Source organism: Periplaneta americana, chromosome 13 (genome assembly GCF_040183065.1).
Source record: "Periplaneta americana isolate PAMFEO1 chromosome 13, P.americana_PAMFEO1_priV1, whole genome shotgun sequence".
Classification (NCBI taxonomy): Eukaryota; Metazoa; Arthropoda; class Insecta; order Blattodea; family Blattidae; genus Periplaneta; species Periplaneta americana.
In genome coordinates this window covers 90,057,127-90,074,863 of record NC_091129.1, presented here as the reverse complement: position 1 = coordinate 90,074,863, position 17,737 = coordinate 90,057,127, and the positions used below count along the sequence as shown (strand labels likewise).

The 17,737-nt window shown below is 36.5% G+C and overlaps 2 protein-coding genes across 2 annotated transcripts in view; one reads left to right on the top strand and one right to left on the bottom strand.

The window, feature by feature from the left end:
- The window catches only part of LOC138712108 (centrosomal protein of 162 kDa), a 130,937-nt gene that overhangs the window by 101,447 nt on the left and 11,753 nt on the right, over positions 1-17,737 (bottom strand). The window contains exon 6 of the mRNA XM_069843521.1: positions 15,673-15,861. Coding sequence (XP_069699622.1) covers positions 15,673-15,861 — 189 coding nt within the window. The remainder of the gene's footprint in view (positions 1-15,672; positions 15,862-17,737) is intronic.
- Positions 660-17,366, top strand: LOC138712109 (carboxypeptidase B-like). Its single transcript, XM_069843523.1, has 5 exons — positions 660-1,117; positions 4,180-4,282; positions 7,048-7,200; positions 13,123-13,692; positions 15,439-17,366. Exons 1-5 carry the CDS (start codon positions 671-673, stop codon positions 15,618-15,620), a joined length of 1,455 nt encoding a protein of 484 aa, XP_069699624.1. The 5' UTR covers positions 660-670; the 3' UTR covers positions 15,621-17,366.

Below are 17,737 nucleotides of genomic sequence, written 5' to 3'. Positions count from 1 at the left end.
TTCGAATTAGAAGATCAGTTCCTTACATCTGAGCTACATCGTTGGCTCTCTTTTTTGTTGATAAGGAGTAATTACCCAACTTTCACGACCTCACAAAAGTGTACAATCTTAGACTAGAATTAATCTCGGCGCTTTAAGTAATTATTATAACCTATGTATATATTGAAGTCTTCAGAACCATAGTGGGCCAAGCGCCATTTACTAAAACCGTAGAAAACAAGGATTAAAATGAAGTTATTACTGTAGTTCAATGGAAACATATAGCAAGTAATATAAAGTATACACATTAAAACTAAATGATATGTCAATCTTCATTAAAATATGGTATTCACTTAACTTTAACCCTTGCTTTCTCCGTTTTTAATAAATGGCGCTTGGCCCACTAAGGCCCTGAACCCTTCAATTGTAATAGTTCAATGAACATACTTCACGGAATTTAACCTCAAAGCTATCATCAGTTCCTTTCTGAAATTCTAGCCTGCTCCACAGGTTTCTCTGACTATGTCAATAGATTAAACATTAATTTTACCGAGAAATCAGATCAATTACCGCGTCCATAAGCTAATGATATGTGGTAATCCCTACGGAGGAGAAATCTGTCGTAAATAATTCACTGTCAAGTTGAGAGGAGTTACGGCGGGGAGGGACACATCTCTGGAGTTATTTCGCAATGCACACCATTGCGTCAAGACACGGCACATGCAATGGGGGTTGGAGTCGGCGCGTATATATCTGGCATGTCACGGAGAAGCAAGGCCAAGCCAGAATCGGGATGTTGCTGTCAGTGCTGAATCTATACCTGCTCGCCGTAGCGGTGGCGGCAGCGGTCGTGGAGGACGAAGAAATAGCAGTCTCGTACGATGAGTACCAGCTACTCAGGGTATACCCGTCCACTACGGAACAGCTAGGGCTTGTAACGGACTTAGTCAACAGGAGGAAATACGAGGGCCTCGTATCTATGTGGTCGCAGCATCTCATCGTGAAGAAGACGCCCGGTAGTGGGAACCGTACAGAACTCAGTGCGGATCTTCTCAGCGCTCCGCAAGTTCTAGACGACTTGGTAGAACAGTTGGATGAGGGAGGGATTCCCTATGACGTCCTTATTCACAACCTCGAGGTGAGAAATCGCTCTGAATTTATTATTACTCGCTTTACTGCCGACAGCCGATTTCAGCAATCATAATCGAGGCATCTTTCCGAATCCCAAATGTTTAATCCAAAGAATTACCACTAACATTCGTAACATAGACAGTCGCAGTAGTCTAGTGACTATCGTACTTGTCTCTGTACTCACGATAAATTTGTTAAATTCCGGTCGATGACGAAAGATTTTTTCAGGTCGATGAATTCGTAAGACGTGTGGTTTTTATAATACGAGGAAGTGCAGCTATTGTCCCATGTAGTAGAGTCAGTGCATGTAAGAAATTAATAAAGATGAAAGGCAAAATTCTATCACCCGATCCGCCATTACTCCGTTTTCTGATCTTGGTAACGAATGTCTTCATGGTAACTATTGTGGAGGCATTTAATATGAAAGACTGAGAACATGTACAACTATAATATCACTATCTATACCTGCAGAAGTTCTCGACATCGAAAAACAAGCAAACAACCAACGAACTATTACTCGTAATCTTTTACAGTTGCTATCGACTGATACGCTTGTAAAAGCAGACACTATTAACTAAGACAACCACAGTAATATTCGCGAAGACCATAATAACATGGGCGGTTGCACATTTTTTGTGTTGGCGCAACCGAGCACCGACAGGAATTTTTCCGCGTAGTGGTATAGCGAAGCTTTTTCTTTCAGTCAGTCGTAGTTTATTTTTATGGTGCACGGTAGAAAGGGCCCATGTCAAAAATAAGTGATTTTTAGTCGTGATCTCCAAGTGATTACAAAAAATATACTCCTTCAAATGGCGTGAAGGGCTTATGTCTATCGTCTTCCGTAATAATGTACAGCGTCAGACTTCCAGTTCATCATAATGATATTGGTCCTCATTTCAAACTTTACTTTCGCTCTATTGAAAACTTGCAATTTATAGTTTATGCCCTTTTTACCGCGCACCATTTATTTAATAATGTTCTCTCTTCAATCTTTCATCCGAACTGCGTCATTATTTCAAGAGACTTGTTTACAGGGATTTAAAAATTTAAAAAGGTAATGACAACCAATTTCATAAAACAATAAGATTATTTAAAATATAGCAATACATTTCTAAACAGAATACGCAAGCTATGTTTTCAAGACGATACTGGCAACAAAGGAAACATATTGCATAACATGCACATCAAATTCCCGAACCTCACTTCCACATAGATATATTAGAAATTATTAATATGGTACTGTAACATTTAGCGGTCATTAAAGTGTAGTGCACAAGATATTTCAAAATAATGTTTAAATGTACATTACATAAAGTTGTCATTGCACATTATAATTGAAACGAAATTGAAGGGCTAACGTTTGCATTCTTTGTCAATAAATTAATCCCTATTTGTTGTAATATGCTTTATTCAGCGTTCAAGTACAATCTGTGGAGAGAAAAAAAATCAGAAAAATCAATATAGCCATGTTTTGAATCAGGAATTGAATGGTGTAATGCGAGTAAAGGACACCGACAATATATCTAGGAATTTTGACTGACAAAATTGATACAAACTTTAACACCATCTTTAGGGCCTATATCTTAATTTTGCCTTAAATACGTCTATCAAATTTCAACAATTTTAAAACAATATTTAATTACTTATCTAAGGATCCCTATATTGTCAAGTTGCATCTCTCTTGAACAGTTTAAATGTCTCGATATTCCAACGTTTTCTTATACAATGCTGAGCTTCTGTAAGTCACTCTGACATATGGCAGTTCTAGGGATCGACGTTATCCACGTTAAAGGGCCGTGGTCTGTTGGAGCTGTTGCTACCATACGTTTCGATTGCTACTCTGGCAGACATCATCAGTAGTGTGGCACACGGGAGCGCAGAGATCTCCTTAGCAGTCGTTCCCAGCACGCTAAGGAAATCTTTGCGCTCCCGTGTGCCACACCACTGATGACGTCTGTCAGAGTAGCAGACGAAACATATGGTAGCAACAGCTCCAACAGACCACGGCCCTTTAGCTTGGATAACATCGATCTCTATGACGCCGGCTGTGAAAGCCTACATTCCAAGATATGGTAGTTCGTCAGGTAAGTGAAAGTCTCTAGGTTGTTTTCACTACAAAAAAAAAAAAAAAAAAAAAAAAAAAAAAACATGTGGAAGACGGAAAGAGAACATAGAACAACACAACCACAATTTCAAACACTTTCAATAATTTGGAAAGTATATTTACGAAAGAATATTTATGTAGAGTTAACTTACTTATAGATAACGTTTAGAGAACCCGGAGATTCATTGCTGCCCTCATAATCCCACCATCGGTCCCTATCCTGAGCAAGATTAATCCAGTCCCTAGAATCATATCCCAACTCCTCAAATCCATTTTAATAATATCCTCTCTTCTACGTCTCAGCCTCTCTAAAGGTCGTTTTCCCTGAGGTCTCCCAACTAAAACTCTATACACAATTCTGGATTCACCCATACGTGCTACATTTCAAACGTCTGGATGTAATGTTCTTAATTATGTTGAGTGAAGAATACAATGCGTGCAGTGTAGAGTTAACTTCTCAGATACAAAGCAATTTCAAATTTATAAATGACATTAAAGAAAAATATACAAACAAGTTAGGCGTAGACAAATAAAAGTATGAAATATTTTATGGATTATGTTCTGAAGTCGGAGCAAATTAGGACAATAGTGAACTATTCACGCCGTTAATTAAAAAAGAACAAATAATATTTTACCAGAGACTCTAAATTTAACGCGAGTTTATAAAGAAACAGTAAAACTCGTCATAACTAAAATGATTGATGGACTTGATGATTTATAAGAGAATAATTGCAGTAAAGAAAACATAAGGAAGAAAAAATCTATCTAGGCCTATAAGCAATCTATGTGTAGTTTTCTCAAGAGTAGGACCTGCCGCACCGCGTCTTAGTTGTTTATCGGCAACGTCATTTCTCACAATCATCGTAACTCGAATCCGAACTTGCGTAACTTCCGTCTTTATACATCGAACATAAAGTATAAATGGTATTATAAAATGAAAGAAAATGTGTACAATTTATTTTCAGGAGGCGATACGCAGCGAGAACCCACCCATAGATCCTGAGAATGAAGAACTGGAGAGCAGGGGTGGCCATCGGCTCACTTGGAGACGCTATCATAGATACAAGGGTTAGTCTCCTTTGCGGAATAATGAACAAAACTATTATTATTCATTCTAGAGAACTTCTACACATTAACTATAATTAGTAAAACTCGAAATCGTCCCCGTACAATTTCTACGTTCAGGCGCGGATGACTGTCGGCCAGCCTTTCATAGTTCCTTCTGATATCCGAAATCAACGATGTGAAAAAACAGTTAAAATACCTCGGTATTACGTATGTCATTGGTAATATTACAGCCTCACAGATGTTTCTGTACATATCGTGTAATTGTTTAACTATAATCACAATTTACATTATTACATAAGGTTGTCAATTTGAGTATCGATAGACTATATAGTTCAACGCAGTGTAGCGAGAGTTAGGTAAGAATATGTTTAAATTATGAAATTTTCTTAAAATAATTTGTTGGACTAAATATAAGTCCAGTACTCTTGACAAAATATTTTGTTTCGAATTCCTCAGGACCATGAATTTAGCTGTAACTTACTTACTTACTTACAAATGGGTTTTAAGGAATCTGCAGGTTCATTGCCGCGCTCACATAAGCTCGCCATCGGGTCTTTTTCCCTCCGGTTTCTCAACTAACACTCTATATGCATTTCTGGATTCGCCCATACGTGCTACATGACCTTCCCATCTCAAACGTCTGGATTTAATGTTCCTAATTATGTCAGGTGAAGAATACAATGCAGTTCTGCATTGTGTAACTTTCTCCATTCTCCTGTAACTTCATCCCCAAATATTTTCCTAAGAACCTCTTATTGTATGGATTCGTAACAAGCTGTTTTTTACGGTGATGGGTTGTTAGCCCTTCGCCCAACCCCCAAGCTGGAGGACCACCCCTTATCGTCTGCCCATGACTGCTTATTCAATATATTCGCAGCTACCCTCCATATCTGGAGGCCGTCTCCTCTTTCCGCAACCTGAGGACGCGCCATGCCGTGGTGATAGGTACCCACAATACATGGATTTAGCTGTAACATTTAAATAATTTAATTGTGCGTTTACAATACACTGATCTTCATCTGGTAGACATGTAGACCTACTTAAATGTTTTGAGCTTGTGCATAATGTCTTTTACAAATCCAAAATCTCTATGTAAAACATTTGTTTGGAACACATTCAAAACATAATTAGGAACATGTTTAAAACAAAAACGAGATAATTATTTAACGACGCTGTACCTAACACCATCGGCAGTTATGTTTGGTTCGCTAAAACGTCTGCGTTACGTCATATTTATCGTCGATTGGTTTTTATATTATATAGAGTGGAAGGGGACTAAATAGGATCCTTTTGAAGATAAATCAGAGAAGTGAATTAAATATAAACGCCTAATATCATTGTGATCTTTTGTAATCAGGTTTTGAGAAAATTAGTAGGCCTACTTTTAGTTGAATTCTGGGAGAAGAATTCCAGAAAAACGGGGAACGTTGGAGAGATGTTGGAAGATTTTTGTACAGTTAATACCAAAAAAAGCGTATTTTATTGGTTTGTTGTGTAAACTAACGGATTGATCCTAATTTTATTGAAGATTGGCAACATAGTGTGTGACAGGAAGACGTGACAACAGTGCATTTAGTGACGGGTAGAAGCAAGTCGGATTCAAGACCAGAGCAGGAAGGAGGAAATGCATAGCCAATAATGTCCCTATGTGACACGTTCTGAGCCTTTAGTGCAGTTACATACATATTACCGCGACTCAACTGCTACTCTTACGTGTTGCCATTTGCTTTCATTCGTATGACTGTATCAAAAACCATCTACAAGCGATCACAATGATATTAGACTTTTATGTTTAACTTCCCTACTTTGTCTCTTTCCATCAAGTATAAATAATTACTTTTAAATTAACGTTTTCATTACGTCATTACATCTTAGGCAACTATTTGCAGATATTTACTGTGAAATGCTGTAGCGCAGAATACAGACAAACCTAGCAGCAGTTCTTAAGAACAAAGTGAACTTATTTTTGTTGGCAATAATCTTCCTGTTTTCCTATCCTGTAAAATTACGTAAACTAAGAAAATAATACTCGACACAACATATACTGCATATATTCGAAGAAGAAAATGTAACAGATTAATAATAATAATAATAATAATAATAATAATAATAATAATAATAATAATAATAAAGTGTTATCATATGCACTTTCAAAGTTTGGGTTTTACAATCCATACCCAAATAAATGTAGAACTAAACAGACAATCTCATTCTGATCTACCATTATTTCTTCTTCCATTCGACTTAAAATATACGTCATTCATCAAATGTTCAGAGGGATTCAAAATAAATTCCAGATGGCAAAGAGAACTTGTCTTCCTTCTACTGAGTGAGAACTTCAAATCGCTATATATACAATAGGGTACGGTGCACTGCACGTCTTGAGGATAGGCGGCTTTGTTAATAAGAGGTCACCAAATCAATGTATTAATTTGTTTAACACAAAATTACTGCATTTAATTTTCACATATAATTTATAAAATTTCGGAAATCACAGTGTAACAAGTACAACTCGGTGACAAATCCGTGAAATTTATGTCAAAGTGAACTGCGTTGCCACACCCTTCCGCAGATTCTTAGTCTCATTGTCACAGCGCTCAGCTGTGTTTATATTCACCTTAAAGATTTTGTGAACGAAATCTTGGTAATCTTGTATGATCTATTCATAATATATTCTTTCTGTTAAGAGCTACATAAATCTCTGTATCTTCAACACTGTTCTCTTGTCATTTGTGCAGGAAATATTATATTCCTTTCTTTTTCAGATATTGACAGCTACCTCGAGTACCTGGCCATAACCTATCCTGATATATGTCAAACAGAAGTCATAGGAAAAACTTCTCAGGGACGAGATCTGAAGCTGCTCAAAGTTTCTACAGGAGGTGATGGCAACAAACCTGCCATTTGGATTGATGGAGGTCAGTTGAAAACAAATTTTGGCATGTAATAATTTCCAGCACTATTTATCTGCGGCTTATCTCCTAAGATCGAGTAGTTAATCATCCCTATAAGCAATTGTACATTTATCTGGTAAAATTATACACGTATCTATTTACATGAATAAGTGACAAAATACTGTTCCAAATTCCAATACATCTTGCTATGGCGCAGCGGCCACTTCATTGACAAGTTAGTTTTGCTGGTTGCAGCTTCACTAAGGTGTTGTATTTACAATCTTGCTGAGACTGCAGCTCATTTTTGAGAAACTACTACAAACCACTGCTATTTTATAACATTGTAAAATCATTTAATTAATTTCTAACTAAGGTTTAATACCTTAAAAATCCGTAACAAATTCAGGAATTTGTGTCTTTACAATTTTCATACCATAAACTAATATTATTCATTACTTCTGTACATACATTGTAGGTGTGCGGGAGAATTGGATACACACTCAAGATATGATTCTTATGCGAAACTCGACTTTTTTCATATTCTCCTTCTTAGGAAATATATTTCTGTTCCAATCTCAGAAATCACTCCATTCCGTTTTTTTCTTTTGGTCTGTAAGTCAGAATTTCTTTCGTTAATATTCCTGCTCTCATTCTTAGTACACGATGCCATTTTTTTTTTATTTATCTATTCCTTACGGCCGCTTGGAATCAACTTGGCCTTTAACAGAAATGAGTACCTGAGAGTGTTTCATGAGGGTAAAGGCGGCAAGAACGTAGGACTGGCTTTTCTACAGCTATTATTTTGTGCAAAATTAGGGGTTTTAACCTCCCGCTACCCCATAGGCCTCATGACCTATAGCTATTGTAGGAATGGCTTTATGGATTAAAACTGAGAATATGACAGTACTAAATATTATGTAGAGATGATGGATGCCTCAAGAGGTATATATTCTGGCGATGCTGTTTGAACAAATGGTTGACTTATAAGAAACAGAAGTTCAAGATTCACTCTCACTAATTTCATTATTATTTTTTGTAACTTACGAGTAAATTGTAATTAAGACTTTTCTTTTTTATTTTGTTCTCACATATCAGATAATACGACAATAACATATTTTCTTAGTCCCACTTTATTGGCTAAATTCGAATAATTTTAATCCAGAAATACAAAAAACAATACATTAATTTACAATTAATTTTTAATCTGAACCAAATCAAATTATAATAATGCTATTGAAACGTGTTCAGAATTATCTTGAATAAGTAATTTTATACGTATTTTAGTTTAAAAAATAACGATTTTTAGTGCCATATTCAGAGCGAATGTTGTGGGAAAGTGTGAAGGGGAATCCCTTCAACAGTTCACCACCTACTTTGTTACAGAGATGAGGTGTGACAGCGTTTTGCCGTCACAGCCCAGGAAATAATCGTTGTAACAGATAATACCGATTTTGTCACAGTGTGATTTGTTTTTGGAAGATTATTGGTGATTATGAATGTTTCTCATCACGAGCCGATAGATGTTTATCGCTCTTCTGCGAATTGATATACTGGAGTCATGTCTTATACCAACAATACTAAATAGCGCGGCGAGTATAAAACAAATACGCTCTGAGCTGTGTTATCGCAGTGTGTGGGTGCGTATATTCGCTCAAGAATGTTTACGAATGAATAGGTGAATCATTCGTGTTAGTATATAGCGAGTGCATTGAGTATCAAGGAGTGGCCGACGTTAACCTTTTGAGTGAGACGAAAATTATTTAAATCCTAGTTATGTTTTCCTTCAAGTTAATCTTCTCACTTGCATTTGCCTGGACTCAGTAGCTGTCACATATACGTGCATACAGCCGCCACCGCTATGAGTAGACTTCGTTGAATTGCCACACGCAGCATGCTATCAAGTTGTCGATGTACGGTAGTATAGAGGAGGCGAGCGACCTCCCGGTCTCGTAGTAGCAGCAGTTCATGTTACGAGTTGTGACCGGTCCAAATAGATGGAGCAGCTAAAGCTAATGTATACCTATGTAAGCACTTGTTTTTGCATTACTGTGGTTGGAATAGTCAAAGCCCAACATTTGTTCAGTGCAGACAAAATTCAGTCAAACATGCCGCGATATAATACTTCAGAATTGCGTGTATTTATAGAGGATTTTGTTGCTAAGTATTTTAGTATTAAAGAACCATTTTTTTTTTTTTTTGTAAAATATGCAAACAATCTTTAAGAGTGGATAAACGGCGCGATATAAAGAGACATTGTGACAGCAGAAAACACAACGACAGTTTGAAACGATTGGAGGTATCTACGTATTCGGATACAACTTTGTGCGACCAATCGGAATTTCTAGGTGATTTATGTAATATGATGGCGAGTGCAAATATCCTTTTAAGCAAGGTACACAACCATCATTTCAAAACATTTATTGAAAAATACACCAACTGAAAACTTCCTTGCGAATCTACAATGCGGCAACACTATATGCCACTTTGTTATGACCAGATGTTAAAATGCATACGAAACTATGTAGGAGGTAACAAAATTTGGGTTCCTGTTGATGAATCTACAGATGTTAAGGGCAGATATGTGACAAATGTAATGGTTGGGATATTGTCACGTGATGAACCTGGTGAAATATTTTTATTGACATGTGAAGAGTTACAAAAAGTGAACAACGAAACCATAGCTGCTTTGTTTGAAAATGCAGTGCGTCTTTTATGGCCCAGTGGCATCAAGTGGAAAAATGTTCTTCTTTTTGTTACTGACGCCGTTCCATACATGGTGAAAGCAGCGAAGGCGATTCAAACTCTGTACCCGAAATTGATTCACTTGACATGTCTGGCTCATGGTCTACACAGAGTTGCGGAGGAGATTCGTTTATCCTACAAGAATGTTGACAGTTTCATCTCGCATGTAAAGAACATATTTTTAAAAGCCCCTTACAGAGTGTTGCTGCTCCAAATAATAGCCCCTGGAATACTCTGACCCCCGCAGCCAGTCTTGACCCGTTGGGGAACGTGGTTGGATGCTGTTAATTATTATGCAGAACATTATGGCAAAATAATGGAGGTAATTGATGCATTGGATAGCCGAGACAGTTCTGCTGTTGCAGCTGTAAAATCATTGCCTTCTGAACAGCTATTGGAAGATATTCTGTTCATTGATTCTAACTTTAAAATCGTGTCCAAAAACATCACCCTGTTAGAATCGTCTAAACTACAACTCTGAGAAGCCCTTAATATAGTGGATAAAGTATCACAAACCGTTATGCAAAATAACAATTAGCTAATTTCAGAAAAAGTGAAATGTAAGTTGAGAAACGTTATTGCTAAAAATTCTGCCTATTCACAACTTCATATTATAAATGATGTACTATCAGGTCACGACAAGACGTCTGAAGTTGGTGCATCTATCTATTACATCGTGTAATATTGAACGTACATTTTCCCAATATAAAAACTGTTTAAGTGACCATTGGAGGAGCTTCACTATGCAGTCGCTCAAAATGTACGTAACTCTTCACTGCAATGCACATATTCAAGGATGATGTATCTTACATTTAAGAGTTAATATATCTCCCTATAAAATAATTGTGTATTTACATGTTTAGATATTTCCTACTTCAATGATCATTCATTTTATTTCTTGAATGCAGGATACAGGTTTTATTGTAACCGCAGTATACTGCTCAGTGTTTACATCAGAGGCATACTCCATCCGTTGCATGCCCCCTTCTCATACAGTCTATACTGCGTGCACAGTAAACCTTACGTATCTTGTGGCAATTCCACAAAGTCTAGCTATGAGTCACATATCAGTCGGAGATGGCGATTTCTCGGAGCTGTGATTTTGGAACTACAGTCACAGCTGGAACCAAACAAACCTGTCACAGTGACAAAATCACAGGTCTTCAAATCACACCACACCACTACTTCGGTGGAGTGGAGATGTTTTGGATGCGTGTTGTGTTCTTTGTGAAATTATTTATGAGTTTTAGTGTTTGGTAAATAAAAAAGTGGCTTTCATTGTAGTGCAGAGAATTTTGAAATCTACTTAGGGTTAGGGTTGAGATAGTTTCCAGTTGTCAGGATTGCGATAATACATCTATTTCTCATCACATGTCACTGTAGAGCTACTCTTAATAAATCTCTCAACCATGGGATTAGTGCGAAGATGATGGCAGATAGCCAACATGTGACGATGTACATCTTTTGATGCACCAAGTTGCAACGACAATCTTCATGTACTAGTTGAATGTTGCAAAGCCCTTCTCAATATCCCATGTACGGGGCTTTCCAGGATGCCTTCCAATTCACGGATTTTTCGTGTTGCAGCAGACACTTTCTAATTTTGTTTCCAATAATGCCTCAATAGGACACGAATTTCAGATTTCGTTGCTACCATTTTGTGCTTCTTCTTTAATAAAATATTCATTGCCATGACAACTGGTTACTACACTAATAGTTCTAATTTCAATAATTTCATCCACAAAAATTTAATTTAAATTAAAGAAATAGTTGAAACACATCTGGTACACACATAAGAGTGATTTACTTGCCCCTTACTATTAAGTTTTATCCAGCCCTTCATTTTATAGCATGCCCACGAAATTGCGGCTCCTGTTTCTAGGAGATTTCAAGGCAAAGTTAGGCATGGAATTTCTATACCTCCCAAGGTGGGTAATTCCTTAATTGAAAATAGACAACTCTGCATTTTATTTGGTTACCTAGGAAAATTAGCATCAGTTGATATTAGACACTTACTTCATTTTAAAATGCTATTGAAGTAAGCATGTATGATACTCGTATGTTAGACTACATTGACAAATTTTAATAACGTATTATGTTTATTTATATTTAAGGTGTTAATATCGAAAGCATAGTCATTTTATAATGCATACCCGAACTGCTACCCTCTTTTTCCAGTACATTTACAGACACCGCTAGCGTAGAATTAATGACGAAGAAATATGTGGAATATTCTGGGATTCAAGAAATAACTAACCCGAACCCACCGTGGTCAATGATTATATCAAGATAATATAACAATCACATCCGTTGATAACGTCATCACAGCACAGTGAGGGAAAACAAAATAGCGTGCTGATTATAGTGCTGTTTTGTTTTACTATCGGCTGCAACTTCAGACTGAGTGGATGTATTTTGATGATCGAGACTCCATTTGAAAGGAAATGAAAAGTTATTTAAGGCATAACAGATTATACAATGACATTTAAAACAAGTGAATGATGCGCGTGTAAAGTAAAATTTAGCGACAGAATTTCTAATGTTGAAGATTGTCCCTCAAAAAGTCAAAACGAAACTAATGAAAGGGCTTCAGGTTAATAGAGGGCATAGAGACGAATTGATTGGTGTGTCTAAACGCAATTCTCAATGTTATAGAGATTATAGAGCATGTCTTAAAGCCAAGCATCAGAACAGACAAGATGCACACAACGAGAGAAAGTGCAGTTTTTCTGCATCTGTTGTGCCTTATATCGACATTAAAAGGTGTTGTGAAGTACAAGAGCAACCTAACGACACAATTTGTGTGCCTAAAAGTAATGCAAAGCTCAAAATAAATTGTAGCATTTCGCCAGACCACACAGATGTATTCATGTCTAAAACACTTGTGGCAGTATCCGATACAGCCTAACCCTGTATTTTTAATGCAAGAATTTCATATATGCTAGCACGATTTTTCTTCTGGTCTCATGGTCTTATAAAATTTAAATTGTGTCCTGTTTTAATATTCTTCTAAATTTCACTCTTTCAAACTTTCTTAAATGTATATTTATATATTCTTTAAGATAGTATAACATAATAAAACCCAAATAATTCAACTTCAAATTACTTTACAAATTTATATGGTTTCATTTCCCTTAAAATGGCATTCTTTTTATTTAAGAGATTGACAATTTTATCATCAGATCATACATATTTTTGCTGCAGGTCTTCATGCAAGAGAATGGATATCACCTGCCACAGTTACATACATAATGCTTCAGCTGGTAGAATTTCGGGATCTGCATCCTGAACTGATCGACTCAATTGATTGGTACATAATGCCAGTAGCAAACCCTGATGGCTATGAATATTCTCATTCCACTGACCGTCTCTGGAGGAAGACTCGATCGGGTACCAAAGCAAACAAACGCTGGGGCAAGAGAACGTGTTATGGAGTCGATGCTAATAGAAACTGGGACTTCCACTGGGGAGAGGGCACTACTTCCAGCTCTAATGCATGTGCAGATGATTTTAGGGGTACAAAAGCCTTCTCTGAACCAGAAACCAAGGCCATGGCCGATTTTATCATGACTCGAAAAGACCAAATCAAGATCTACCTCACTCTGCACTCATACTCACAAATGTGGCTGGTACCTTGGGGATACAAGCTTGAAAAACCCAAGGATTACTATGATATGTACATCTTAGCTGAGAAGGGAGTAGAAGCATTGGAAGCCGTTCGTGGGACGGACTACTTGCTAGGAACAGCTGGAGAACTCCTCTACACTTCGTCAGGTAAGAAAAAATCCACTGTCAAATTGGTTTTCTAATGCAGCATTTTTCAAACTATGGCCTAGAGACCACTAGTGACTCTCGAGGTGTACTGCAATGTATCGTCACAACACACAATTGTTTGTTGTTGTTTGGTAAACTGTCTAAAGATAGGTCTGAACCTCACAAGTGATACCAAGAAGGCACCACTTATGAGGCAACTAGGCCAGGAGATAATGGGGTGGGGTAGCCAGTTCCATTCCCCCTCCATTGCATACATAGCCTGATAGTAGATGTACATATCAGCCAGAACCTCAATCAGAGAATAAACATAAAATTACTAGTTAGCAAATTAATTTAGATAATCATTTCAATTTTTCAAATTTAAAATAGATGCAGTATCACAAGCCAAAGTTACAATTACTGGTATAAATTGAACAACAACACGGTAAGGTTCTGTCTGACATTCATATATGAACATGTTTTCAGCAATGTTGCATTGGAAATAACTGTCAGATGCATTTGTAGATTTTGGTTCTTCTCTCCTCCTAGAAACTATACTGCGACCAAGCCCAACTGAACACTCAGAATGGTTTGCTCACACTTCACATAGAACTTACGGAGAATGGTTTTTGGTAAATACTAGAAGAAAGATGTCCACGCTGTTTGTTGTAGCCTATTCAAAGACGTGCCTAATAGTCAGAGGTGTAGGAGGAGGAGGAGCTGAAGTCTCCCTCCCTCCAAGACTTTTTTTTTAAGTAGGTTATTTTATGATGCTTTATCAACATCTTGGGTTATTTAGCATCTGAATGAGTTGAAGGTGATAATGTCGGTGAAATGAATCCGGAGTCCAGCACCGAAAGTTACTCAGCATTTAATCATATTGGGTTGAGGGAAAACTCCGGAAAAAACCTCAACCAGGTAACTTGTCCCGACCAGGAATCGAACCCGGGCCATCTGGTTTCGCGGCCAGGCATGCTAGTCATTACTCCACAGGTGTGAACTTTCAAGAAGTGTTTAAAAATTATTATATTACACTTAAACAATGAAGAAACAAACCACCATTGGTATTGCGTGTGCAACACTAAAGAAAACTATTGTTTAACTGTTTCTACTGACAACGACCAATTTTTAGAATAACAAAGTTCATATTTCTGCTGATATTGTTTTAAATTGACCGATGATTTTCAAAGAAATTATGACACTAATTTTCTCGACACAATAACTAGATTTATCTCGAGTTGGCATCTGTCACAGTGATGTAGCCAGGCATTCAATATGGGGGGAGACAACTTTTGGAAACTTCTTTCTTTTTACTAATGGCAGGTACTTGACTTACGTCATTCACCTATATGAAGCCGACAGAGTCATTTCCCAGAGTGCGACATAGGAGACTGATCTACGCTATACCCGCAATGAGATGATGATAAACATTTGTTGCGTAACTCCGTCCAATTATTATTGTCTTTTAAATATGTTGCATGTAAGTTATAGATCAATCTGCCAACTGACGTTCCCAAAATTTGACCCCCAAGCCCATACAGAATATGTCACTGCTAACAGTCTGAGCTCAACCCTAAATCTGCACAGAACTGGAACCTCCATTACAAGCGATCATGTCCAGAAATATTGGCACCAAATCTAATAAAAAACAGTGCAAGAGAATATCACTAATTTGTTTTTTGTGAAGTGTATTTCAGCTTCCTCAACATGACTTGTGATCATTATATGCTTGTAAGTTCTGATATAGATAACTGATAATTCTTACAGGTGGCTCTGATGATTGGGCAAAGGGAGTAGCTGGCATCAAATACTCCTACACCATTGAGTTACCGGATACTGGCAGTCATGGTTTTGTGCTGCCAGCAAATGAGATAGAACCAGTGGGTCAAGAGACATGGGCTGCTATCAAAGCTATCTCGAGACATTTTACAGATGCAAGAATTCCATGACATCATCACTACAAAACTATGAAATTAAATCAAGTAGCAAAGTGAGATTTACCTTGAGCTGCTTCATGTCCTGGCACAGCTTCATGTTCTCACGTTGGTAACCCTGCATCAGTTGTTCCTGTTGCTGCAATTCTGTCTCCAGAAGTACAATTCGATGCACCTTCACTCCACCATCGTCAATCTTGCAATCTCCACCACCTTTTTCTACCATCACATTTTCCTGTTTTTCGAAGTCAGCTATCTGTAATGGAAAACAGATATGGTACCAAAGAATGATATAGTTAACTTTACAAAAACTAGTGATGCATTTCTTCTTAATATTTTTGTTTCTCTATTTACTGAATCAATATGAATATTTCAACGTTTTAATAAGTTTAAAAAGTGGTGATTTATCTCGTATAAATTTTAAAAGTTCATTAAGCAGGCTATATCAACAATCTAATTTTTAAACAAGGAAATTTGTTTAATAAATGGAGATAAGTAATAACCTATATGAATAAAATATATGACTCATGTTTTCTGTAAATATGTAATTAATAATTATATATAATTGATATTTTAAACATTTTTTTATTAACACATCATTATCTCCTCACATTCCTTTTCTTTCTCTCCCTTTATAGGAAGCGTATTCATATACACTGCCAAGCAAAAAAAATGCAACACGAATAAATTTGAAATATTAAACCATAATACAAATCATAACATTACTGCGTGCTTCTATGGACCTGCTTGTGTTAGGCAAGTGTTAATTCATGTTTTGGGAAGAAAAGTATAGCCATTGGGTGGTATGTGACATCCTCTTTGCCACTTCCTATCCATGACCCTATATTTATGGCTGTGTCATTAAAATTTGCAACCCTAAACACAAGAAGTTACAACACTATTGTTTTCTTTTTTTGTTTGTAATGGAATTCTGTGATATTGAACTCAATTTTAAACAACATTTAAAAGAGTTAAGATGGCATTAAGTCCCGAGAACGCCTAACACAGACAGGTCCATAGAAGCACACAGTAATGTTGTGATTTGTATTATGGTTTGATATTTGAAATTTATTAAAGTGTCTTTTTTTTTTTTTTTTTACTCGGCAGTGTAGTACACATATAATTCCTTCTAATTTTTGTTCATAATTTTCTGTATTTTTAATTTTGTATTTATAGCTAACCATAGTTTCCTGTGGTGCTAGCATAATATTTCTGCACCTTCTTTGGCAAGCATTATCTCTCTGTTTTCTTATTATGTCAATATTTTGTAATTTTGATTGAAGAAGCTTGATCAATGAATGAATGAATGAATGAATCTCATGCATTATGATGGCTGCAGTAGAATAATAATCGAAGATGGCTTTATTATAGATTTTGAATTCGTTAATATGAAAAATGTTCGTTTTATTTCTGACCTGTGCAAAATGTTTTCGAAAGTTGTTTCAATTTCAGTAATTTCTCCTAAAAATTATTTGCATATGGTCCTAAGAGTACGTACTGGAGAACAATCGACAGTATACTTCTTGCCATTTACTACCTTCCATCACAATATTTAATACACAAGTAAATACTACTTCAGAATAAAAGTAGAAAACACTAAAGCAATATACAATAAAAACATAACTTGTATCACTTCCCCTTTGCTACAGAATACCTAGATTAGAGAGAGACAGATATACGCATATCTTTCGTAATGTAGAAGAGTTAAATTTTGATGTATGTGAGAAATTTCCATTAAATTTTACCTTTCATTCAGGGACAGTCAGAAGTCTTTCACTTCCTATATTATATAGAGCTTCAGCTTTACTTACGTTTCAAAGAAAGATGGGATAAGGATTTTTATAAAAATGCACTGTGGCTGAGTTTCAATCTATGAACCTCAAATCTAACGGCATGTGTGGTAACCACTGCAGTACCACAAACACGTGCTAAAGAACATTGTCTTAAAAACCTTAATTCCTTTCCTATATCATTCATGAACCATGATTAACGTGTATCCCACAATATGTATATGTTTTTTTAAAGGTTGGTTGGAAATGAGAGAAAACTGAGGAGACAAAGATGTAAATGACAGAACATTATTACAGATTTGAATAAGAATGAGAAGCTGGGAACTAGATTACTTCCAATCG